General features: G+C 46.3%; 1 protein-coding gene across 3 annotated transcripts in view; it reads left to right on the forward strand.

Moving 5' to 3' along the window:
• The window catches only part of CLYBL (citramalyl-CoA lyase), a 190097-nt gene extending 164919 nt beyond the window's left edge, over nt 1–25178 (forward strand). The window contains exons 8-9 of one of the 3 annotated variants that reach the window (XM_033052009.1): nt 917–1016; nt 1415–1567. In XM_033052009.1, coding sequence (XP_032907900.1) covers nt 917–1012 — 96 coding nt within the window. In that variant the 3' untranslated portion in view covers nt 1013–1016; nt 1415–1567. Of the gene's footprint in view, nt 1–916; nt 1568–24999 lie in introns of those variants that run through there. The other 2 variants (XM_033052011.2, XM_033052010.2) reach the window with 2 other exon arrangements.
• Nucleotides 25179–27111: the final 1933 nt, after the last annotated feature.

The following is a 27111-nucleotide window of genomic DNA, read 5'->3' on the forward strand; positions in this document are numbered from 1 at the left end:
TCCTACCTCAGAGACATGTGGGATTAAAGCATCTAAAGGAACAAGTCAGGTTTGGCACTATTTAAAACATATGTCTTCTGTTAAAGATTTAACTATGATTCATAGTTAATTGTTTCAAACTTGTCACCATAGTACCAACAAAAAATGCTTAGGAATACAAAGTGACTTTCAAAACCTATCCTGACTCCCAGATCACCACCACTGAGGCACACAGAGTAGTTCTGCATCCATTTGGGGAAATTCCCTATAAGTGGTGCTCAGATGGGCTTTACCTTGGCTCCGGAGGAGATTGGGGCAATGTTATTGTGCCACCCACTTGGTTATTTCAATTTTCATCCCAGTCCCTGGCTCTCGGCACAGGCCCAGTCTTTAGCACTGGGGACATAATGGAGAGATGCTGCAGCAGCACAACGTCAGCAAACCCCCGAGTCAAGAACACTTCTCTCCAGCCACACAAACACCCATTACTGTTTACTGACAAAGATAACTTCTGGCTTTGCCCTCTGTCTGCAGGCAGTTTCCCACTGGCCCTGTGGCACAGCCCTGGATGGATGCTGATGCTGAAAGCGGGGAACAGAGCTGTCCCCCAAGTGTGGTGTCTGCCAGCCCCTCTGCCCAGCTGGCACACACAGCCTCAGTGCTCTTGGCCCTCAGTGTTTGCAGAGAGGCAGAAACAGGCCAGCTGCACCCTGGCTTCTCCTTTCTCTCTCTTTTTTCTCCTCTTTGGAGAGCTTGTTCCCCTTCACATTTCTTTAAATGCACTTGTGCTGTCTCGATAAGTTTGTCTCCTAAAACTTCTTCAGGATTCCTGTGGGAGAAGATGTTTCTTGGCAAACAGATATGTTTGTAAAGAACAAGATATGCCAACTACAATTTCCAGAGGTGTCTCAGGAAGTTCATATTCTCTGTTTTCCAGGGAGCATTTACTTTCCGCGGGAGCATGATCGACATGCCATTACTGAAGCAGGCACAGAACATTGTTACACTTGCCACAGCCATCAAGAAAAAATGAGCTGGTAAATGAAGCTCTCGCCATGGGGCCCCAGTAGCTGTTTTAAAAGATGACTATAATACTTGGGGGGGTGGTGGGCAAAATTAAAGACGTCAGGCTTAAACAGAAATTAATTTCCATTTTGCTGATCTGTCATAGTTTGCTTGCCGGAATTGCTAATTACTAAAACTATTTCCAACTCAAACCACTGCTCGTTTCCTGCATGGCCCATGTCCTAGTCATAGCCTGCAATGAAGCTACATCACCAAATCTGTGACATCACAGTAATTACTACAAATGAGAGATTACGACTTCACTGGAGGAGAAGGGCAAAACGGAAGCACTGAGCCCTGTTAAAAGAGCAGATGGAAGCTAGTTCAATTGTTTCTATTTCTTTCTGTGCTTCTTCCTGCTCTGCTGCAGAACTCCTGACAGAAAGGAGAAAGATTCGAGTAATTATGCACCAGTTGAAATAACTGCAATGAAAATCTTTACCCTGTGTGAGCTTTGCTTTCCCCCCACACCGCCCTTCTGTAAATGTGCAACAGCCATTAAAAATAATGCTCCAACAATGCAGGACTCTTGACTTTCTTCTCTTTTTTTTAAGCAGTTGCTATTCAGAGAGTTTCCTCCTGGAAGCGTCCAGCCCGGGAAGGATTGGACGGCAATAAACTTGTAGTTTTTGGAGACACAATACAGCAGAACTTGTGCATATGGTCTCGAGTCAGATTTACATCACATTAGGGATACGGCTACAGATCATGTGGGCTGTGTGGTTAACGGGCTTAGTAAAGCTGTTTTGAAGAGGTTAACCCAGCTTGTAGTAAGGGTAAATAAACATAACAACCAGGCATTGTCCTCTATTCAGCATGTACTCTTATATGGAGGGCTAAAGGGTATTGAAGCTGCAGAGGATCAACTTGTGGTTGCCAGAGGACTCCAATGAAGTTTGAAACACCAACAATCAGAGATTTTGTTTCTGTTCCTCATTAAATCATGAGCTTTTGTGCTCAGACTATGAACGACTGTTCTTTAAGAAATTAACAGAATGGGAAGTTTTAAACTATGCACCAACCTTTTCATGACCTACACAGCAGCAATGCTGCTGCACTTAGACAAACACCGCGGGGAAGGCTGTTCTGTTTATTTAAAATTGTAAATAGAAAACAGTTGTTTTTTAGTTTCATTTCTCACCGCCTCCGTGGCCATTTCGCGTATGAAGCCACAGTGCCTTATACCTCCCGTTTCCTCGCTTAGTGTGTTTCCCCTCCGTCTCCGAGCAGCGATTTCGCTTATTTTGGGTTATTTTTGGTTTAATTAAGGGGAGAGGGAAAGGGGGGAGGAAGAACCCCACCATCCGGCCCGCGTGGAAGCAGCGAGGGAAGGGAGCGCGGGGGCGGCGGGAGCGCCTCTCCGCGGCTCCCCCGGGAACGGCCCGGGAGCGGCGAAGGAGCGGGGCTGAGGCGGCCTCCCGGGAGCGGCCCGGGGAGCGGGAGAGCCGCCCACCCCTGTCCTTCCCCGCCGGGGAAGAGCAGAGCCCCCCGGAGCCGCTCCGCGGAGTTTGGGGATGCGCAGCCAGGGCCGACCCCCCTCTCTCCCCCTCCGCCCCCCGGGTCCCGTCCGAGCGCTGCGCCGGGGGATCCCTTACAGCGCGGGGACCTCCGGGCTAATCTGATTAATTAAAGACTACCTGCTTGTACTGCGGCTCCCCCTCATCCCCGCGCGTTTCAGGACACCCTCCGTTATTAATTCCAGGCTGACTAAATTATGGGCAGCACCATTAAAACATTATCAGAACTAATGAGAAACAATTACTTAGGAGATGAGCTGGGACGAGCCGTAGCCGGGCGCGCGTGTCGCTCTCCCCGCAGATTGCGTTAATAAATCATCAGGTGCACGGCAAGGCGGCGGCGAGGCCTGGCGCGGGGCACGGAGCATAAGATATATGAGAAAAGGGTTGTTTGGGGTTGTTATTTTGTTGTGGGTTGGGGGGATATGGTTTTGTTTCCTTTTCTTTTTTTGGTATAATTTTTACATTAATCTCCATAGGACGCGTGTGGTGCAGATGGTTTTATTCCCTTAATACCGCGCAGGAAGAGGGAGCGGGGGGAGGGGGGAGTAGGATGAGGACGATTTCAAAAACTAATGTCTTCATTGTTTTACTCAAGTCTTAATGGCCGCGGAAGGCAGCGGGGGTGCCCCCGGACCCGCACCCACAGCTCGCCCGCGCTCGGCGCCTCCTCTCCCTGGGCAAAGCGAGGGGACAGCAGTAACACACTGTAACACGCTCTCCTGAAAGGTTTACGCGCCCCCTCCCTCCTCCGCAGCTGGCTGCTTAAGGAACTTCGTGACCCGTACGCGGAGAAATCGAATATGCAAATAAAATGCTGGATATATTCAGATTTTTCCTTAAATTTCCCTGACACCCACCCCTCCAGCGGAAAATCCTGCTTCCTTTTATCAGCCTAAACGATTTTTGCTTTATCAAAAATGATATCCGATTTATTTGGCTTTTCCGTTTACTTTCCGAAGCTTTCCGCGATTTTCCGGCTTTATTCTTCCCCTCTTTCTTTCTTTTTCTTTCTCTCTTTTTCTTTCCCGCCTGGTGCTAGGCAAGCAATTGATGAAACAAAACAGATTATAAGATTAGCAGCAGGATTTTGTGCATATTAATGATAGGGAAGGGCACCGAATGGGTTTGTAATTGCAGATCTTGCGCTTGGGATTGGGAACTGTAGCCCTGCTACAGCAAAGACCCCCCTGCGAGGTTTTCACATTGGAACTTAGGGGAAAAGTGAAAAAGTAATTACCAGGGCACAACACTGAAATGTTAAAGCACTTATTCTTTCTTTCAGCGTTCTGTTTTAAAGGGGGAAAACGGGCAAAATGGAAAATAAATTGCTTTCAAATAAGTAGGTTAGCACCTGAATGCTGGTGCGCATTTTCCCGGCTTTTTTTTTTTTCTCTCTTTTTTTTTTCCTTTTTTTTTCTTTTTTTTCCTTTTTTTTCTTTTTTTTTTTTTTTTTTCAAATTCTAGCAATTATTTAGCCGGGCATTGCCGACCATCCAAGCAGCAGAAAAGGGGGAAGGGAGGGCAGGGAGACCTTGGGAACACAGGGGTACTGCGCTTGTGAGATCTGAAGCAAATCTCGCCAGGAAAGCTGTTCAAAGCTGCGGTTGGAAATTTAGTGGGATTTTTCTGGGGTGTTTTTTTTTAATTTGGATGGCGTTTGGTTTTGGGTTTGAAATCGGGATTTTAAAGGAAAAAATATTGTTTTGGTTTTCTCTTCAGCACGAACACCAAACGGTATTTTAGCAAGAGATGCCTTTCACAACCACAAATCCCTTACAGGAACGGCGTATTTCTTGCAATATCGAGAAGTAACCTGACACTGAATTTTAACTCTTATTAAAGATTTCTCCTTGTTTCTTGAGCTACTTCAGCCCCCTCTGAGCTTACTCTTCCTAAACTCCGGATTTCTGTGTTTCAAACCCAGTGCTCCTTTACTGACTTTTCTAATCCTTCTCTCCCGTGATTAACAGCCAGAGATGGTTTAGCTTTAATGGCACCTACTCGCGCGTATTGTTTTAATTCTCTTTTCAACGGAAAATCAATGTATCTGGTCGAAATTAGGCTTTGAAAAACTTTTTTTTTAACGAGCCAATAAAACGGAGTATCTGCTCCTCGGGCAGTAATTTCTAATTCTGAATTAGAGGAGGAGGGGGGTCGGGGGGGGGAACCAACTTCGACTGCGTTTCATCCATCCCATCCCTCCAACCCTCTTCTCCCACTTTCACCTCCCTCAGGTTCAGAGCATGGCAAAGCCCCGAGGCAGGGCTAGTTTTTTATAACAACTCTTATAAAGATTAAAAAGTGGGAAGAAGCGAATAAAAGCTCGTGCGGGCAAGTCCATTATCTTCTATTTTTCCCCATGGCTGCGGCTGGGGAGCCGCGCAATCCGCGGAGCGGAGCCCCGGGGAGCAGCGCCCGGCGGGGCGGGGGAGCACTGCGGGTGGCTTTGGGGTGCTGGCACCTGCACGAGGTGCCCCGCAGATGGGACGGGTGTCCTTCCCACCCGGAGCTGAGAATCTGGCAGTGGTGCCCGGGCAGGAAAACTCCTGGAGCGCTCTGCGCTGCTGCGGGACCGCTGGGCTGCAGCTGCGAGACCGGGCATGGGATGGATGGATGGATGGATGGATGGATGGATGGATGGATGGATGGATGGATGGATGGATGGATGGATGGATGGCAACCCCTGGCCCCGCAGGGATCAGGACAGTCCCGTGACTTTCCGGGCTGCTGCCAGGAGCCCTGTCCACGGAGGAGAAAGGGAAGGGAGGAAAGGGAAAGGACGGCAGAAGGAGGAAGAAGTGATTTAATCACATTCATTACTCTGACACAAAAACGGTCTCCTCCAGCCACCCTCAGGCCCACAGCATTCCTTGGTCTTGTGTTCATGGTGCTCCTCAAACCTCCCTTTTCCTCCCAGCACTGGGTGTCCCTCAGTGGGAAGAGAATGGGGGCTTTCCTCCTCACACTGGGGTGCAGGGAATAGGATGCACAGTGGAAATGTCCTGAGAATGCCCACACTGCAATCAGGGGAGAGACCAGACACCTCACTGTGTTTAGGGTTATTGCTTCCTCAATTAATTCTGAAGCTCCCAATATGTGATATCAAAGCCAGTACTGTAAGGTGATGCTCAGAATAATGTCTTCAGAAGTGCAAGAGGCCCTGTTTCTAAGGCTGTTGTAGGTGCCCACTGCCTGCTGGCATCATTTTAAACTGATCATCCTGATGAGAATGAGGAGTGATAAATGCCTGTGCTACTTTCTTGGGCCTCTGTAATTTGAAATGTGACTCATGTAGGTTTTGATCTTATGTTTAGAATTTTATTCCTACTTCTTCTGGTGCTGCTAATACTGTGTTATCAAGCACAAACACCGGTTAAGAATTTTCTGAACTGAAGCTTGCTGAAGGTAAAAGCCTTGTCTCTGTGTGACACATGCCTGCAATAACCTAGAATTTATGGCAGATGTTCATGCTGCTGGGAAGACCTAGTCTAGGCTTCCAGATACCTGACTTACTTCCTAGCCTGCTTTTACAGTAGTCCCTAGTATATTAAGTAGTGTTTGTGCTTGTCTGTTACTCTATGGGATGCCACTGGAAGTGCTTCATGTTAACTCTCTATGTCCTGCTCTGTCTGAAAATGCTGCTCAGATAGTCAGTAGTGCATGTATCACTACAAATGTGACCATCACTGACAGCCCTGCCTCCAGATTTGTCACCAAGAGGCCTGTTTGTACAACACAGAATTAAATACTTGCAAAATGAGAGGGAAACCAGTGGCAGAAAGAGTTGTCTGGTTACATCATTTGTATTACTGAGTGAGAGCACAGGCCAGAGAAAAAAAAATCACTTCCACCCTCTTCAATGATCAGCACTTGGGTCACCAGCAAAGAGTTTGTGTTTTACTGTCAACTGCTGGAAGGAAGTCCCCCAGGTCTGTGGTACTTGGTGGAAATGCATGGTCTCTGCCCATGAGATGCCTCAAAAGGAGCTCACCCTGCAGAGTCTGCCCATCCCTGCCTGCTCTGTGTGATTTCTGAGGCACATGTGAAAGCTCCCTGCTCATTTGAAAGCATTCAGGCACTTTCAACTCCACATCATGACTCCACTCAGACACCACTTAAAATATGTAGTAAGGAGAGATATCTGTTGCTTTCTTTACAATCAGCTTTCAAAAAAAACAACATCTCCTGAAAGAAAAGGCCAGTCCTGTGCTAATGGCAAACTCTCTGTTGGTACAGTTCTAAGGTTTTGCAAAATCCAGAGGGAAGCTGGTTAACTTACCTCACCATATGGACTAGGTGGTGTCTAACATTTTGTTGAATATTAAGAACATGCCATAATTTACAGAAAAAGGCACACAGTAAGTTCAGTAATAAAAGGTAAATATGTCTCTACATTGTGGCTATATTAGGCAATCCTTTCTTTAATGTTTAACAAGCAATTCTCAAAGTGGGTATGTGAGGGCAGTGTGTACAGAACACACTAACAGACAAAGCCTAAGGAAATAAAGTATGTCTTTGTGCCTAGGTTTTCCTAAAGCATGCACATTCCTGAGTACAAGCAGACAGAGAAAATTGGAAGGCTGTCCCATTTCACATAGAGGGAAGATGTAAAGACCTGTGCTTAGTTCCTGGCCCTGCTCCCCCATCACTGACATCAGTTTGTGTCAAGTTTACCAAAAAACCCCGCTGCTGTAACACTCCATTTGAGAGGCAGGGGGGAAAGGATAATAAACTTTTTTTTAATTGCTTCCCTGGCTATAAATTAGCATGCATTGGGCTAATATTTTTTTCTGTGAACAAAAGCACAATTGACAGCAAAGCTTAGGCAAAAGTAGGAAGGGAGTTCTGAGCCTCAAGGCTCCCCTGCGTATTGAACCTGAGCAGGGGGAGGTCTTGTCTGTGCCCAGAAGTTGAAGGGCACCGAGAACTACAACAAAACAATAGGGATTTTTATGTTTCACTGACTGTTTTTGCAGCTGCATCTTCCCCCCTCCTCCTCTCCCCCCATTATTTCATGTGAGAACCAAGTATGAAAATAGAAGCCATGGCTTTCCCTCCGGATACAGTCAATGTGCATAAAACCAAGGCATCAGCAGAGAGCTAATGTTAGCTACAACTCAGTGTTACGGATAAAATCAGAAATTGTTTTTTGCTTCTACACCATATTTCATGTCTGTTACCACAGAAGTAAATGCAGGGCTGAAGCCCAGCTGCATTGTGAGTTCAATGTGCTCCTCTTTGCATCACTGCAGTTCTGGTGGCGTTTGAAGAGAAGCTGGCACAACCCACTGAGTTCTACTCTTACAGATCCCCTTCCATACTTGCCTCCCGCTCAGTCCTAGAATATCTGGCAAACCATCTTTCCCCGTGGTAAAATCTCATCTGAGGTGATTTTTGTCCAGAGCTGTCTGTGGAAGCCCTTGTGCTACTTCTCTGGTGCATCCAGTTAACAGCCTGAACAAAGAACCAACTCTGAGTAAAAGTAGATGGGCATGTAAAACAACTTTCAAAGCAAATGTTAACAGAGATGTGACCAAACAGGCATGGGAATTGCTGGTAGAGAGTGGCTGGAAAATGGCTGAGGAATGGGAGTGGAGAGGACAGATGTATGCCTATTCCCTCATACCCTGCAGTGGTGTCATCCCCTTGTTCTTGGCATCCATGAGCATCTTCACTATTTGTAAAACAAGAATCTAATTGAAGACCAGTTGCACAATGAGATGAGTTGCTAAAGAAAAGGGATGAAGTTTCTCTAGAAAAGGTAGGTAAAGTAAACATTTGCCACAGGGCCTTCCTGAGGGGGTAGACTAGGTGTCTGAGATCTTTTCTTGGAATCTTTTGTACTGTAGCAAATTTTTGATGTTATAAAATGTACAGGGATGGAACAAAAACAAGAGGGAAAAGAGGAATCTTTAAAAATGAACAAGGGAAGAATAGGAAATTTACTTTTTACTCCTCTATTTTTTTCAAGCCATTCTTGCATCTCAGTTTGCTGCCTAGATAGCTACACTAATGAACAACTTCTCTCTTTGAAAAAAAAAATTTTCTTTCTTTCTTTCTTTCTTTCTTTCTTTCTTTCTTTCTTTCTTTCTTTCTTTCTTTCTTTCTTTCTTTCTTTCTTTCTTTCTTTCTTTCTTTCTTTCTTTCTTTCTTTCTTTCTTTCTTTCTTTCTTTCTTTCTTTCTTTCTTTCTTTCTTTCCACCACTACTACAACACTACTATTTAGAAAGAAAAAGAACTCTATATTTTAGCTTGGGCCCTCCCTGGTTTATTCTATGTTCTTCTCAACTCAGTTCCCCTTTGCCTCAGGGCAAAGTGGTGGTGGACTGGAAAACCCAGATCATGGTCTTCTGAAGTGGCAGGTACCCTGCCTCCTCCATCAGGTATTCACTTGCAGAGATGATCTGTCTCCTGAGGCACCTTCCCATTTCATTTATAAGGAGTCACACCCCTCTCTCATGAATGTCAAGCCTCCCTCCACCCAGAAATCTGAGTAGATGCTGAAGGTGTGACCGGGCAATTTCGTCTTCCAGGGTGGAAGGTACTGACTTCATTTTCTGTCAGGTACTGACTTCATTTCATGTATCAGTGACACAGCAGTGACACCAGAGCACCAACTCTTTCATGTTGAAGCTCACTCCTACTGCTGGTCAGGTTCTGATGATGTTTATGTTTTTCAAAATGTGAGGGGTTTTAGTTTGCATCTTATTTTAAAACAAATTTACACCAGAGGCAAATAATTATTTTTTTATTGTATTACAGAATGGAAGATTTGCAAAAGTCATTATAACCCTCATATTTGAATCAATTTTGGACTAATGTCCCATTATCCAAAGTTGCCAGTTATTTTTTTGGAATTATTTTGGGTGATTTTAAAATTGGTGTGCTCTTCACTGTTACCATTAGAATTATATAAAGCACATTGTTTACAGAGCTATGAAATGCTTTAAAAGCAGCAATTGTCCAAATTGAAATTTATTTCATCCGAAACAATGTCCTGGACATCCAGGTGGTAATAAACATTTTTCAACTGCATACAAACTGTGAATTGTATTTGAAATTAAATCTCCACATTAAAATCTGCATTGCTGAACCTCCCGCTGGCAGCCACTGTTCTTCTGAAAAGTGACATCTTCCCTGGCACTGGTGGGGAGGGAGTTCTCGCACAGATGTTGCTGAATGCTTGCTTATCACTCTTCCCATATTGGGACTTTATAGCCACATACGCCGAAAAAGTACAAAGGATGCAAGGTGTGTGAGGAGTACAGGAGGGGGCCACCTCAGATTTAGTAACTATAGATGTTTTTGTCCTAACACACAAGGGTGGAAACCGCTTTATAAACCCCTATTAAAGCAGCATATTGCTGATGTCACAAATTATGTCATTTTTCAGCAAGCTGTTAGGTAGCAGCAGGATACTTAGAGGTCCCAATCTGAGTGCACAGCTTGAAGCCTCATCATCCATTGAAGTCAAGGAAATACTCCAGTCCCCTGGCCCTCTGTTTACAAATAATATATCAAGAATCAGGATGCCCACAAATGAACTTTCAGGCACTGAGCTAAAGGAAATACATTTCTGAGTGTATATTTCTAGACATATATGCATATATACATACATACTATATATTAGTCTATTTGTGTATGTGCATGTGTGCATTTGTGAGTAATGCAACTGAAGTCTGCAGTCTGACATTAGATTTTCCTTAAACCATCATTTTTCTTTATTCTTTGATCTGTAGAGTGGATTCTTTGCGACCAATTTCGCACACAGAATCCCCACCAAAGTTAGAGATATCCACATCAAAAAGGAGGAATATACCAAGTACTCCCTTTTTTTTCTCCTCTTTAAAATAGTGAGGGTATAAAAGACCTCTGATTTAACAAAAAGTACATAGGAAGATATTTATCTACAATGGAGTAGATAAATAGATAATGTAGATAAAATAACAGAAATGTCTATACCCTTACTCATTAATTATGCAGAACAGCTTGTTGATGGCTCTCCTCATCTCCCGGATAAACCATATTTACTCAAACACATGTTTTTCCCCCCACTAGAGTGGGATACATCATTGGATTTTTCCAACAATTCACATGCACTTGGGAGACAGCAGCCTACATTAGAAGACATAAAATACATAGTGTGTGGCCTGAGGTTGCAAAACAGATGAAGAGAAGGAAATAAATTCAAAGCTAGCTGTGCCAAACAATCAGTGGGTGCTTTAACCCCCTTCCCCATGAGAGCCAAAGATGCAGTGTCAAGGCACAGCTTTGTTTTTGCCTGATTTTTGCCAGTGTGTTCCCATCACTCCCCTGGCAGAATGAGGGTCATGGCAGGGAGATGGATTAGATGGCCAAACATGGCATTTTAATCCCCACACTCTCTCCCTGCACTGATTCCAGTATTTTGCTACTTATTTACTGACATAGTTGGCGGGAACTTCCTCTACTGGAAATCTTACAGGGTTGGATTAGCTTCTCCTCTACAGCATATCCCTGATTTAATTACCACTGCAGCTATCCCGCACTATCTGCACCATAAATACTGTTGCTTACAGAAACATGATTACAGGATTAGAGTTATTGGGCCCCCGCCCAGACGAATGCAGTGACACAGCATAGCACTGGCACCTCTGAAAGCTACACTGACCTCAGGCATCTCTACATCAAAGGCCACGGCCACAATCTGAGCTTCATTAGCTTTCAAGGCTGAAGTTACAGGAGCACTACTTCCTCAGCCACTAATGGGAAACATTCTCCTCCATTTGCTGTTGAGGTGTTAAAAGTTCCTCTTAACATCAGTTACTGAGCTACAGCTTCACCGGTATCCCAGTAAAATAAAAATGAGTTGTGGAGTGGGAGCTGAGTTCAAATTGAAAAGCTATGTTGGACATCCCTTACTCAAGCAAAAGGCGGTCACCAGCACAGGGATGCTTCATTAGGAAGGACTACAGGGGGAGGTGCACGCCAAATCCCAGACTGGGAGCCACAAGGAAATTCCCACAGCTCCTGAAGGGTTTCATATGGTTGTAGCCAACTGTTTAATGATGGAGGTATGTGAGGGATGCTCTGGTTTTCATTTGTAGGATGTGATCTGGGTGATTATGCAGCTAGCTGCAGCTCAGAGCATCATCAGGTCCATATCCACCACAAGACATCTGTGATTTGTGGTGATAACTCCTCCAGCCCCGCTGGGTTGATCTGAACCTGCAAAAAGCAAATCTGGGAGGTAACATTTAATTCCAGAGAGGAAAGCTACTCAGAGAGAGAACCACAAGGTAATAAAGCACTAAGTTGGACCAAACTGAATTTTTTCTCCTAGCATACATTTCCTATGTGGAAATTTCTCTGAAATTTCAGTGTACATCAGTTCCTCTTTACTCAGCTGGAACATTAGTGTTTCCTTTGTCTTGTCTATTTAGATGATGCAGTCTGGCATACAGGTCACCTCTTACTGTGATTGCACAGCTCTAGCAAAGCAGTTTGAGGATTGCAGTCTTTGCCCTAATTGAAGAAACCTGGTAAATGTCTAGATGATGTGAAAGAAACCCCAAGGTTTCATTACTCTCTATCCAGAAGGGGGACAAAATATTTGTTCCATGAAAATATTTGAGAATGGTAGGACATAGTCCACCACAGAGAGCACAGAAAAGCAGAAACTGGCTTTGTATGAGAATTAAGAGGCTGAAATACATAATTTGTATTAAAATACCTCAATAAGAATAATTTTTTAAAATATTTTTTAAAAAACAAAAAGACTAAAGTAGAATAGAGCTAAAGGATTTATGCTGAAGAGTTTGCTTTTCTTTCTTCACTCCAGCTAGCCTTCTCTGGTGTTTTGCCTATGGGATTATAATTTCTTCTTTTTGAGCTGTGCCAAATGAAGTGGTTTGCCCATGAGCCTCCCACCTGGGCCAGCTGGATAAGGTGGGCTGGTCAGGTGCTGCCAGGGATAAGGCTATGGAATTACAGGCTGGCCTCTGGAGCTAAGCTGGTCCTTATCCTCAGGAGGTGGGAGACCTCCCCAGGTCTGAGGAGCTCCTGGTGGCTGGAAGATTTTGTGGAAGATATTAGCAGGCTCACATGCCACCTTCAGAGTTTTCTCCAGCTTGTATGTGTGATAAAGCTTAGAAGTTTCCTTCAGCTGGCAAATTTAGCTTAATCTCTTGGGTTTGTTCTGCCCTAAGCATTCTGTTCATGGTGTCAGAGCTCATTTCAGTTTCCAAGCATAGGGCTGGGTTAGGAACTCAGGCATGTTTAGAAACTAGAGTAAGAAGAATTCTGTTGATTTTCACCTAAGCATATTTTCACCACAGAGATTTACAAAAAGGCATTTATTTCCTAGGAAGTTGTCACTGGATTTCTTCTTAAATTAAATTACTGTCATTCAAAGAAATAGGAAATTCCTCCTTATGTGTACATTTTTCATGAATTACTGATTCTTTCCAGGCTTTCCCTTTGCAGGGCAGTGACCCCCAGCTCAAACACTGCAACAGCTCTCTGACCAGTGACGCCTCAAGTATTGCATCAGCAGCCACTGCTGTTACAGCAGAAATCCAAGCCCTTTGCTTTGCAAACCTGGCAAGTATGTGGTGTTAATTAGAAGCACTCACTCCCTTTACAGAGTAAGATCAGGGGTAGTGTGGAGGCATAGTTGAGTAAAGGGAGAGTAAAGAGGGCTCTTCTCCCTGTCAGCACCAGGACATGCAGCTCTTACTATCATTGCACATGACACATGTAGAGCTCTATGCACAGTAGACACACATACAGTCATTTTCATTTTCGTTATTTCAATTACTTTCATTCATCATTTTTATAATTTTCATTATTTCCATTATTTTTTCACTTTGGGACAAGGCAGCGTGTGGAGTGTGGTACAGTTAAATGAACACAAAAAGGCTTAACAGTGGTAATGGGGTCCAGGTGAGAGAGTGGCTCTTTAGAGCTGGCAGGTTCTTTAGAGGTGATGTATACCAGTTTTTGGTATGTCACTAGTGATTATTGCTGTAATGATTTTAAGGTGCTCAAGGCTCCGTGGAAGGATCTAATCCAAAGCCTAGAAATGTGGAAAGGAATTTTGTATTGAGAGGAGCCCAAAAAAAGCGCCAAGTTTTAAAGATCCAGAAAAAAAATATTTATAAGATTGTCTTTATATGAGAAAATAAAATGGAGGAAGAAAACAGTTTCTCTCTTCGTCTGGCTTGCCAGCATGCTTTGATGGAAAACAGGGAGGTGATTTCAAGAACACTTGTTCCAGCCTCCTGTTCATAAGTAGCAGGAAGGCCTGTCAAACCTGTCAAACCCCTTGAGCTCCTGGGGTTTACAGACTTCTCTAAGCTACCCCAAGCTAAACCACAATCCCATAAAGAAGCCGTTTCAGTAAAACCTTCTGCCATTTGCCTGAAGCCAACATATCACTCATTAAAAAAAAAAAAATATTTCTCATTTGGAAACATCCCTTCCCCTTGTGCTCGCTCTCTCCTGGTGAAGCCCCGAGCAATGGCCTTGCACCATCAGTTTATTGCAGAAGCCTGCCACCACAGGATATGTCAGAGCCCAGAATCTGCAGTCCATACAGAGACCAAAGCCTTGCTGGTCCAAGGAGAGCCTGGTTTGGGTAAGGACTGCCGAAATGATCTGGCTTCCATCAGAGCTCAAGGTCAATGTCAGATGGCTTACATTCAGCTCTGTGCCTTGTCTCTTGGTGGGCTTCTATGAGCTCCTTGACTACAGTTAGCTGCCAAGGTGCATGGCCTAAACTCTTTGCTAGAGGTCTAGAAGACACCTCCTGGCAGTCTGACTTTTCTGCTTTCTTTCACCCCCTATATTGCCTCATCCTTTCCCTGAAATTAGTCATGAAAACAAAAGCTCTCAGATAATCACCACAAGTACCAGCCTTCATCTTCATGCTACATCCAATGGCTGCAGCTCTCGAAACTCCCCTCTGTACCTGCCCTACCAGCATATGGAAATCTTCAGTGACACAGATCCAAGACTCCAATATCATGGAATAAATCTCTGCAATTCTCAGGACCACTGCTTTGTTATGGTGCCTAATCCAGTGATAGAAATAAATAGTAGCCCCAAAAGAAGAGGGTATAGGTGAAGCAACAGTTATTTTGGAGGCATTTCTGGATTTATTTGAATGGAATTGCAGGGGCAAATTCTGCCCTGAGTGACCATGAGTTTATCAGCTATTTTCCAAAATCATTTTGGACTTGTCCCAACTGGCATATGTCTTTGGCAATTAACTGTCAAATCATGTCAAGTCATATTCATTGATTAATAGGTGGCAGATCAGAGGACAAGACAGTGTATTTTTTTTCACATACTTGCTGAGAATAACAGAATCACACTCAAAGTCCATCATGGCAGAACCATAGCAACACCATAATGAATAAAACAGTGATTCCTCAATGAGAGCAAAATGTGGCAATTTATTCACAATATGGGAGACACGCTCTGGCAAGAGTTAACCAGTCATCAGTACAGGTATCATAAGGGCAGAGGTAGAGCAGAAGTTAATCTTTTGACAACACAGTAAACAATTTTATCATAAAAACTGAAGCCAAACTTAAAACATATCCCAAAATACAGCTTTTGAAACCTGGTACTTAGTCTGTGCTATGACCTGAAATCTTGTTTCATTTTACATCTGCTCTTACTCAGCAAACAGCTAAAAACTCTTCAACAGAGGCTGCAATGTTCATACTGTGTGAAAAAGGAACAGTACATGGACAATATTATAATCGTTGTTGTCCAGAATGCAAAATATGAAAACAAAGTTAAAAGGAGAGAGAATCAGCCTAACATAATTTTTTAGGACCCAGAGCTACTGACTCCATAATTAAGCCCCTCAATAGACACAACCAGACACACGATAGAAAACTCCAGTTCATGATCCAAGTTCCCATGGACTGGGACTTCTCCATGGCAAAGAGCACACGCTTGTTTCAAGATAATACTCATCCACAACCATGGATTTTATCCAGAAGAGATGCATAGCCCTATATATTAGCAAACGCATACAACTCCTATAGTTGTTGATTTTATAAATGGATTTGCAGGAAAGAATACAAATGTAGCAAGAACAATCGACAGAAGTATTTAAGATGCACTGACAAAAAAACCCTGCTTTGTCTTGAAGCTCTTTTCCTTTATGCTTCATGCTTTTGTTACTTGAGTATAAGCACTATATCTCAGGACAAATAACAGCCAGCAAGCCATGAATCCTGTCCCCAAGGGTGTGTGCAGGGTTCCCAGTGGAAAGGATGAGGGTAAGCACTGACACTTCCAGTGCACTTCCACAGCTCACTCACCTCCTCCATCTGTAAAGGACAGTGAGATACCCCAGCTCATTGCACTGTCTCAGACTCTGCACCAACACTGATCTGTGTTTTGTAAGGGCCAGAGTCCTTACAAAAAGTTCACATAATGAGCAATTAGGACAAATGATCCCTTTATCCGGGACCTGAGCAAATATGATGAGCAGTCGCTCAGACCCAATCCTGTGGCAGTCTGTGCATTGGGTGTTAGATCACTTTTTTCAGTATAGCCAAGCTTGAAAATGTACAGGGAAAAGTTGGAAAAGGTTTCATAGTTCTCATAAAACAAGCAATGTCCTCAAAATTGTATTTACAAGGGAAAAAGTAGCCAGTACTTTGCCTCAGGTTGATGCATGGTGTGCTAAAACTGAGGATTGACAGTGGGCTAGGGGGAAGCAGAACAGATCTCAGGACTGTTCACTTTGTCTGGGGAAGAATTGATAGGATACACAAAACCAATGCATGCTAGAGGCAGCCATGCTGGCTTCTGCTCCACTGGAAAGAGGAATGTTTGCCACATGGAATCAGAAAACATTGGCAGGAAAATAACTTTAATTTACAAACCTGAAAAGGAGTGTTGCAAGCAAATAAAATAAAAATTAAAAAAAAAAAATTAAAAAGCAGGGAAGGAGGGCAAAAGCATGTGTATCCATCACCTGTGGGCTAGGACAAGGATGAACAAAAAGCTCTTGGAGGAAGCCAATGCAGCTCTCCCATACCAGTCACCAGCACAGAGACATGGCTGACGTTACAGATGTGTACATGTAGTTATATACATAAGCACTGGAAAAGCCCCAGCTATAACATGCACTCTGAAAACATTCAACCTTCTATATTTCTCCTGATTTCCACCTTGAATCAGCTTAGGACTCAGAAGAAAGACAAAAAGGCATATTTATTTCTAGCCAGTGTCATTGGAGAGTGACAAAACCTTACGAGACATTTTGTCTCATCTACAACCTTCCATGCCTGTTGTCATTTGCCTCCTGAGCCTAATGGAAACCTGCCCTGGATGGTCTGTTCTTTGTTATTCTTTCAATTTCCTTGTCTTTTATTTATTTCCCTTGCCTCTCAAGAGCCGTTCAGAGGTCCCATTACTTCCTGCTGGCCAGGGAAGGCTATGAGAACAAATAGTTATATTGGATTAAAATACACACACTATCACAAGAAAAACAGAGGGAAGGGGGCAAGGGACTTGCTTAGCAAAGGGTGGTGGAAGTCATGGGACAGAGAGCTGCCAGAAATATTGAAGCAGGGTTTTATGTCAAGGCTTGATTTAGACACAATCTCTGCAAGGAACAGAGCATCTAAATTCTTACTGTGGCAGTGCTGCAATTTGAACCTGCATATATTGAATCAGTTCAATGTTTCCTTTGGATTTTAAATGAAAGTGTGTTTGAAATAATGCAAATTACAGTTCTTGGCAGTGTGGATTTTCCTGATATCAGAGGGTCTGGTCACTGCTGCAGCAGGAGGAGGAGAGGTCACACACGGTGTGCTTCTCCTCTACAGCAAGGGTGCCACACTGAGCATCATCCTAAAGGAACCCAACTTAATTGCCAGAACCACAGACATCATTAGCCACCCATGTCTGGGGCAAATGAATCCTGTGGTCCATGCTTGACCCAGGCAACAGCAGATTGTATCTGCTGCATTTGGAAATTTTCCTTTCTATCATCTGTTAAGAAAAATTATTAGCAGGTGCTGAAAATTGCAGCCTCCAACCTAGAGACCAAGAGCCAAAATACCAGAGGGGGAAAAGTCAGATCTTGACAACCAACTGACTCCAGGGTTGCATAAGCCAGAGAGACAATCTGCTGCTATGGGAGATACCACATCAGAGGATGGAAGTGAGGGTAGTAGCACCTCCTGCAATTAGCCAATTAGTCTTTTTTTCTTTTTTTCTTTTTTTTTTTTTTTTTAAGCTACAAGTGGCAAGGGCCAATTCCTCGCCTCCATGAAGTTATAAGCCTGGTGATCCTTTCTGGCACCATAGAAGAGTTAGATAAGCTCTCATCTGTTCAAAAAACTTTAGGCTACCTGTGCACTGTCCAGAATAACAAACTACTCATTTAACATCAGCTGTGTAAATGGATCACTGCTATGTATGCCTATCTCAGTGAACACAGGAGAATAAATTATTATGTGCCATGTAATCATACACACACTGGTGTAAAAATGGGCTGATATAAAATAAATATGCATATAGCTATGCCTTTGCCTATTCCAGCCTCTGGGTTATGGCTTTGCCAATGTGTTAACATAAAAATGCGGTTTTATGGATCACATCTCAATAGGAATGTGTGAAAAGGGATTTTGTTTTGGCTACAGCTCAGTCTCCTAATATAATTATAATTACTATTTTTACTACTACTGCTACTACGACTTCCACAGTGAATTGGGAGCCCCCTTGGTTCTACCTATGGTACAAATAACAAGAACAGGCCTGACCTAAAAAACAGGACAACTGAAAGAAGGACAGACACAACACAATTGTCTCCAAAATGGAGGGACGGGACAGGAGGTGGATGTAGGATTCAGCTCTCTTAAATTCCAGTCCCTGATGTGGCCTGAGCCCTCTCTGCCACAACTTCATACATGACTTTCTCAGGGAAGAAAAATGGGGGGGAAATTACATAATTGGTGAAAGGCAGGGAGTGGCTTTTGTTTTTTGGTGGCTGCTGGCCTTGGCTGCATCTGGACAGTTTCCCCGTGACACTGTGGGCCACCGTGGTGGTGGCTGTGTGGCAGAGGTAGCAGCTTGCTGAGGCGACACTGACAAATTTGTGGGGGCAAGAGCCAAGAAAGTGTTTCTTCCCTCCTTTCTTGTTTCACCTGCCTGCCTTTATTAGGGCCGTAGTGTGAGTCGTGCTTTGTTTCAGCCTGGAAATCAGAAATATCTCTCCTTGACAGTTTGTCAATATAGAAGAGTTTTTTAAAAATCTCTCCAAGGACAAGAAAATTCACTCTGAGTGCCATTTTGGCATTTGCCAGGTCTCTTGTTGCTTCATGCTGGGTTCTGCTGGGTGCTTTATGAAAAACCCTGTAGAAGTGCTGCTTTCTCTATGACAGTGATCTCAATCACGGGCGCACAGCCCGTGCAGACGGGAAGCATCCCCACCACAGCCATTGCTCTCTACCAGTTCTGAGGTAGCTGTTTTCTGCCAGCTCTGGGGCTGGAAAAATGAAATAAAAGAGAATGAGAGCACCCCCTCCCCTCCTCCCCTCCCCAAAAGGAACATTTTGAGGGAAAGGGGCAGAAAACGCAACACGAGCCTCTTCAGTAAATGGCAGTAGGATCACGGGGACTAGGAAAGCTGTCTGCCAGAAGGCCAAATGGTTTGCCTGCAGCTCCAGAAAAAGAGACGTTATTTGGTTAAAATCATTTAAAGAAAACAAAGGATGAGTGCTACATGCCTGCCCGTGATCGTCTGGAGCACTGTGCTGTTGTGGGGTATTTATGCCAACCAAATGGCAACAAAATGCCAGCGCGCGGAGCAGGGCTGTACGCAGGCACGCCTGGGGGACCAGCCCCTGACAGCTCCGCACACGGCAGCTAACGCATTGAACCCCAAGGAAGGGAGGATGTTCTGCTCATTTTCTCCATTTTACAGGTGTTGAAAGGGAGGCTGGGGAAATTTGCCACCAAGGGGGTCTGTCAGGGCTGGGATTAGTGGTTGTGCATCCCAGCTCTCAGGCCTGTGCACAGACCATGTCTCTTGGAGCAGATTTGAGGGCAGAATTTTGTTTCTCTCCCACAAGAGAGAAAAGAAACGCCTTCCAGCTTCCACTAAGGGAATTATTTCTTCCTGCCAATGCTGTGATGATTTGTCTTAAGGGCACTGTTAGTATTAGCTGAGATAGAAATCCATATTGTCAATTAAAACTTTACATCATCCCAGAGAGACCCTAAAGACGATAGGCTTTCAGAAGCAAGAATAATCAAGTCTGCATAATGACAATCAGCAACAAGAACCATCATTAAGGAAAACTTGTAAATGATCCTGCTCTGCTAGCTGTCCATGTACTCACTAATATCTAATTATTTGAATGTATGCCACTAAAAAAAACTACACTACCTCAAAACGCTTCTCCTGTTTTGGACTTTCTCTTTCCAGCCATCCAGCATCAATCCTGATCTGAAACCCTTCAACACCAAAAGGAGTGTGGAGATTTCCTACCTCATTACTGCCTTTCAAAGGCAGCCACAACCACAAAAAACAGACCTCAGGGAAGGGGGAGAAAATCTCTACATGCTCAAACAGAGCCCCACCTGCCAGTTATCCCCTCTCCTTTGTGCTTTGAGGAAGTATCTCACCTCTTACAAGGGAAACAAGTTTGTCATGGAGGGAGATGTGGTTAGTAATTCTGTCTGTGCTTCCCTTGACTCTTCTGAGCTGACGGTGCCGTGGCCCCAGTGCTCCCCACCCCGTGCTACAAAAAGAAAGAGTCGGTCTTGAACCAGACTGACTCCCTGGCACCCCTGGTTCCTCCCAAGTCATGCATTTCCCAAACTGTTCTTTAAAAATGCAGTGCTGCTGGCTGAAGAGATGGTTAGCTAGCAGCAACTGGACCATGACAGAAATGTGAGTTTATAACCTGGCAACACAATTTTGGCTCTAAAATGTAATTGATCCCATTATGTTCTCTGCGCTCAAAGACTTGAGTTTTAAATAATCTTTCATTGAAAGATAATGTCCTGAGTGTATTTCAGCTTTAGTGAAGTTTAGTTTAATATCTCTTCCTGGCTCTTCTCAGCTATCAGGGATATTTTCCCAATGCCCCTCTTGATGCTTTAATGCTGCCTCAGTTCGTAGTACCTGCTGGAGAGTCAGCAGCATCTCTTGGCAAACTAAATGTGCACAGTCTCAGGAGTCAAAATCTGAATATGTATAGAGCACGTAAGTAATCATTAATGCATAGCACATCCCCTCTGGTCATTGAAATAAATTATTGACATCAACATCAACAAGAAATAAACCAGGTGCCTCCCCAACGGTTGAGACCCCAAAGGTAAGCATAAATTATGAGAGTGCTTCAAAATCTCTAAACCTTCTGAAAATGAAAGAATAGTGTGTGTGTGCACATACATGTCTGTGTTTGTGTGTGAGCATGTATCTCACCTTAATGTGTGCACACCACCATGTTGTGGCCTTAATCATTTGTCTTAAATGGCTGGTGAGGGATCCCTATAGCATCTATATGTGCATAGCCAAGATTCACACTTGCCATGCCAATTCTTATTGCCACAGAGTCTAAAAATTGCTTCTGGAAAAGTGTAATCCTGGTTTTACCTCTGTGTTTTAAAAATCATTTCCCCATGTATTATCTCTTCACAGCTTTGTACATTTATGTTTTTACTCTCCAAATGCCTAGAATGCTATATCCCTGAACAGAAATATATTCCCCCCTGCTATTTTTCTGCAGGAGCCTAGTTCATTCAGAAACAAGGAAAAAAATACGAATGATTGTTTTTAAATTCCCCAACGTGCAGAGCTCAGACAAGCCACAGATGCAAATGTGGAAAGCAAATGTAGTGCTGGCATTAGGAAATGGCTGGGTTCACTGCGCTTGTAAGAAACCACCTTTATTATTTAGGCATGGTTGTAAGCTGCCATTTTGATATAATCCCTGGATTTCTGGACTGGGCACACAGAAGCTGGCACAACACATCTACTGCAGCCCCATAATACCCCACCATCAATCAAACACCTTCTGCCAGCACTGAGCTGCACTCATTCCCAGAGCTGGCAGCCACAGACAAGCCTGCACATCCATGTCACCAGCAATTCACGTATTGTCATATTGCTCCCTTTTGTCATTGGGGAGCACCAGGGCCTGTGCTGCCCTCCATGAGTCAGAAGTCCAGTGTTGCCATGGGGAATCCTGAGCTGGAAGGTGTCCTGTCGTGTCAGAGTATGGGCACTGCCCCAACAAGGGTAGAAGTGGGGTCCTTCCCTCAGGAGGTGAAGGCTGCCCTCCTCAAAGCAGCAGACAGAAGCTGCAGACAAAATGTGCGTGGTCCTCTCCTCTGGGGACCAGCTTGGTCTGTCTGCACATTCATTTCAACATTACCCTTTCCAGTCCCATGTCTGGGCTGCCCAGCTGCCCTGCCAGAGGATGGGATACATGTTCCTCCCCACCCCGCCCCTGCTGGCTTGTCAGACCTCCGGGTTCTTTGGGGAGAGTGGAAGCTGCAAGTGATGCTTCTGGTACGGTAGCAGATGAGATGGACTTGAGGATGATTTGGCGCCATGTTTTTTTGGCAGTCAGAAAAAAAAATTAAAGAAAATCCTCCACCTTTTCATTTTTAATTTGCTTTAGATACAATAAATGGGTTTTGTAGAATTCTTAGTTGTTCAACAGACAGGAGCAGAGAAAGGGAAAGAGAAACACCTTAATCCCTAGAAAAGCTGGGACTCTGCTACTTAAGCAACAAGGTAATAAAAATAAAGAAAACACTACAAAACAGGCTGTTAATATAAGGCCACATCTGCCATTAAAGGGGACCTTGCTGTCACTCTGTGCCCCATGCGCCTTACGGTGGTAAGGGGCTGGTAGTGTCCTTGGAGAGCTCAGGGGAGAAGGCAAGTGGATGCCAGCAGCATCATCTTCCTTTCAAGGTTGATTTTCTTTCCCTTATATTCTGGGAAAATCCCTGTGGAATTTATTCTTCTAATGAACATGATCTGAGGGTGTTCAGGTGAGATCAGTGCCTGTGTGGAGGGGAGGGCTGGGAACCAGGTGTAAGGTACATGCTATCTGTACATGCATGTGTTATCTGTGTCTAGAGGGCTTTTAGTTGCAGTTGCAGACATTGTCTCTTTTTGGATAAAACACAAAGCAGAACGGGAGCAGCCGAGAGACAGAGAGACTTACATTTTATGGTACCTTACAAAATACTGAAGGTAGCTCCATTTACATGGCTATAAAATGTTGCTAAATCTTGCCAACTCATTACTGTCTGGGGCAACTGGGACTATTGACCTCTCTGTTTCTCTACCCCACTGGAAGAGCTCAATGCCCACAATTCATTCTTCTATTTGGGGTTAAGTTCTTCCCATTTTCTCTGCTTTCTATTTGAGAGACACCTGGTGCAGAATTGCATGCCCCCAGCTCAAAGTTCCCTCTCCAAGGACTGCCAGGCAGGTTCATTTCCCTGAAAAGATCCCAGATGCCAGCTGCAAGCATCAACCCTACAGGTATGCTCCCAGGTTAATCTCCTTCCTCGGTTATATTTCTCTAACCCTGGCAGGATGCACTAAATGGCAAATGCATCTGGCATATGAACATTGCCAACTAGAGAATAGAAACCTAAGTACTGATGAAGTAAATGTTGATAAAATCCCGGGCAGATTGCCCTGGGTCGGGTGATGGCATAAAATAATTCAAGGTTTTCAGGCATTGCGTGATGAACAATTTCAAGGGAGAGTTTTGGGGTTTTTTCTGTGCTAGAGAACAGGAGGAAAAAGAATCCAAGGGCTGTCCCCAACAGTTAGGCACGCTTGGGCACTTGGGTATGGTTGTTGAAGCCAGCGCCTGGTGCTGCCCTGGCTCACCACCAGCAAACTTGGAACCTAAAAATCTGCTCTGGGCCAAGCCTGCTTCCCTGTCCTGCAAGAAATGAGAACAAAAAGTCAAAGGAGACCCCCCACAATGGGGGTATTTGAGCTGGGGTAGAATTAAAGCAGCAGGCCCTTGTATTTGGCCTGCCCTGGCCCTTGGCCCTTGGGATCGAGGCTGTGCCTAAGCTTGGTCTGAGCTGGGCTGGTTTGTATTTGGCTATAGCTTTAAAAGCGATGTCTTATGTCACTGTGGAGAGTCTGCATTTTTGTGGAATTCAAATATTCCTTAATTAGATGTTGTCTTTTAGTAGAATGAAAGAAGGGGGTTTATTTCACTTTACTTTGCCATTTTAATTTACTCCCATTTGTGTTTAATAACTGGGTAGGAGAACATTAAACAGCTGCTATAAAATATTTGGTAGCATGGCCCCAACTAAGAAACATGAATTGCCATCTAGGTTGGTGATGGCAGGTGTCTTGGAAACTGCTTCCAGGTTCGGGATAGGGAAGAGCTGAGTGGGTTTGTCCTGTTGACCCTTCTCTCCTCACCCATTTCCCACAGGAAGCAGCTTCCCTCCTCCTTAGTACAGATTAAAGGGATGTACAGTGCGAGAGGGTACAGCCCCCAACAAACGTCCATGAGCTCCCTGCCAGTGATGAACAGCACTAGGGGCAGAGGCTGAGGGTTGCTGGTCCAGGGGGTACGGACTGAGCAGGCAGGGACAGGCAGGAGAAGCAGGACCAAGCAGTATAGGCAGGAGGGGTGGCACGGGCAGGACGGACAAGCACAGGCAGGCACAAGTGGGACCAGGCAGGCACGAGCAGGAACACTCGTGGACAGGCAGGACGGGCCGTGGGGCAGAAGAGACCGGAGCCAGAGCCTGGGGAGTGCTGAACCGCCTCCCACGGACACTGCCCGCGACTCCCGAGGCTCCACCCGTGACACAACTCCCCGTGGGGCCTGAGGACGGCGCAGCGGCAACGCCGCTACCCACCCTAACGGGAGTTAGACTATAAAACACGTCCGGGCTGGGAACCTGCTCGCAGTTCCGTAAAACTCACGGGCAAGGGCAGGACTCGCTCCCGGTCAGGGCAGGTGTCTTTGCCGCAGGCCGCCCCTGCTCCTTGGAGCCGCGCACAGCGGGAGCAAGCACCGCCACGGCTGCCGGCAAATTTGGGCTCTGGCTTGGACGGGGAGGATGGGTGGCGTGGGGTCCTTCTTTCTTTTTTTTTCTTTTCTTTCTTTCTCCCTCCTCCCACGTGCAACTCGTGTCACCCACGGCTGACGCACTGACTCGTCCGGTTGCAACCGGCGCTACCTTCCCCACCTGCAGGTCTCTTGCTCTGCAAAGCCTAGGGTTATCCCTCCATTTCCAGCCCCACGCCCTAAAAATAGCACCCTACAACATGTACCAGTTCCGTGACTCTGCGTGAGCACTCCCCGTGGACTCAGTTGCGGGATTTGTAGATTTGGGAGGAGGAGGGGAAGAGGATGGTACGGGTTTTCTGCCCCACAGGAAACACTTTTATCTTTTCAACGTTTAGGGTTTTGGCTCTATCCCGAGCTTGGTCTCCTGCTTGGCAAGAAGAGAGCTTGCCGCGCTGGGACTGCTCTCGGCCGCCGCGCAACCTCCGCGTCCGCGCAGCCTCCCTCACCGCCTCCGGGGAACTCCCATTTATCCCAACCCCGGCGGTGACAAACCCGCCCCGCTCGGCTTCTCGGACCGTCGTTTTCAGACAGAAGAGATTGGATATATTCGATGTTTAAGCTATTAAATATTAAAAATATGTAGCAATTAAAATCACGCCGTGTCCCTGCTGCTCCGCGCAAGTAAAGCGCCTCTCTCTTCACCGACTCCCAGATGAGTTTCACTGCTATTTGGGAACCTCTGGCCCTTACATTAATGCCGAGCGGTGGTTTTGGGCGGAGGGGAGAGAGGGCTCGCCACCCACCCCGGAGTGTCTTATCCGTATGGGAACGACCTGGCAGCTGCCACGGCAGCCCTGCACGGTGACCTCTGCCCTGCCAGCACCGCCAGCGGTCGCTGAAGCTGGGGGTCTCCGAGGCTCGCTCCCCTACGGCCCGGGCCGGGGTGGATGGAGACCCATCACGCTCGACGGGATGCCCGACGGCACGGTGAGGGGCGGCGCCGTCGCGGGTGACATCTGCACCCTCCCCTGCACTTGTCTTGCCTCGGACCCGGGCTCTCACCACTTCGAGACTGGAAATCAAGGATCTCCCCATCCCCTCAGCCGGTAGGAGCCGACCCAGGCAATTACCGGCGGGGCTGTTGGTCCCGTTCACCAGGACGGGTTTCCGTAGGGAAGGACCGAGCCGGCAGCGGGGCGAGGGAGCCCATTTGCAGGTGAACTGCCGAAATGTGGGCAGCGCCTGAGTGCCAAGAGTGGGAGTGTCGTCAAAGCCGAACACGGTACTATTTCCATACAGGGGTACATACAGCCCAACCCGCATCCTTTTTCTTTTTCCCTTGGGTCGCAGCCTCGGTGCCCACTCACGACCGGCTACGCGTGGGGCGCATAAACGCAGGAGCTTGCGGGTGCGCTGCAGCCTCTAATGGGAGCGGCCGGCAGGCAGACGCCCCAAAACAGCCCCCACTCCTCAAACACTGCCTGCCTGCAGGGCTTCTTTCTGGGGGCCAGCACAGCCCGAGGAAGGAGGGGGCTGCAAAGCCCTCCTTCCCCGGGGCGGCCCGGGATCCAGCACAGGGCCCGGACCGGGGTGCGCAGAGACGCGGCCGCGGCAGTTCCCGCGGTGGGAGAAAGGGGCTGGGGCTGTCGCCTGGGGGCAGCCGTGGGGCGGCCCACGCGTGGAGCCGCCTCCCCGTGGGGAACCGCGATGGCAAGGGGCTGGCTGCGGGAAGAAGCGGAAGAGGCCTGGCTGGTTACATGGGGGGAGTTTATGCTCTTCTCCTCCCGCCCACAATACACACAGTCAGGTTCACCCCACGCCCGATGCGGCTTTCCCTGCCCCATCCCCTTTCCTGCCCCGAAGCCCCCCAAAAGCCTTCTTGCTGCCCCCGCCCCCCCGCCCCCAGCTCTGAGCCCCTCTGGTCTCCCCCCAACACGCACAGCCACGGCCGCGGGCAGCCGACCCGCAGCTGCAGCCCTTATTTCATGCCCTTCAAGGCACCGAGCCGCTCTCTTTTGTCCTGGCTGCGGATGACCCATTTCCTCCCTTTCCCCCCCTTCGGCCCCGGCCTCCGTCCCACCCTCCCGCCCCTCCGCCCTCCTCCCCGCTGCACGGCCCGGGAGCCGCACCGCGCCCGCCGCGCGCAGCGGGGCCGGCGGCCCGAGCACGGGGGGACACGGAGACAAGGAACCGGTGCCTCGTCCGCGCCGTGTTTGTTTTCCTTTCCCCCCTGAACGCTAGATTAAGACGTGAAGATTACACTTTTATTGTGGCGGCCGAATAATACCACGAGTCAACACACACAGCAAACAAAAGTGCTTGTAGTACATGGCCAACCCCGCTGGGAACCGGGCTGCGGGCTGCTGCAAAAATCAAGCTCTTCAGTGCTAATTACAAATAAATGATGATGTGCTCACTAAGTAATTGATTTAATGAAGTTCCTATGAAACTATTAAAACCGGGTAGAGGTCAGGCTGGAGACGCCCCAGAGCGCCCATTGTGGGATG

The sequence above is a fragment of the Catharus ustulatus genome, chromosome 2 (genome assembly GCF_009819885.2).
Source record: "Catharus ustulatus isolate bCatUst1 chromosome 2, bCatUst1.pri.v2, whole genome shotgun sequence".
Taxonomy (NCBI): domain Eukaryota; kingdom Metazoa; phylum Chordata; class Aves; order Passeriformes; family Turdidae; genus Catharus; species Catharus ustulatus.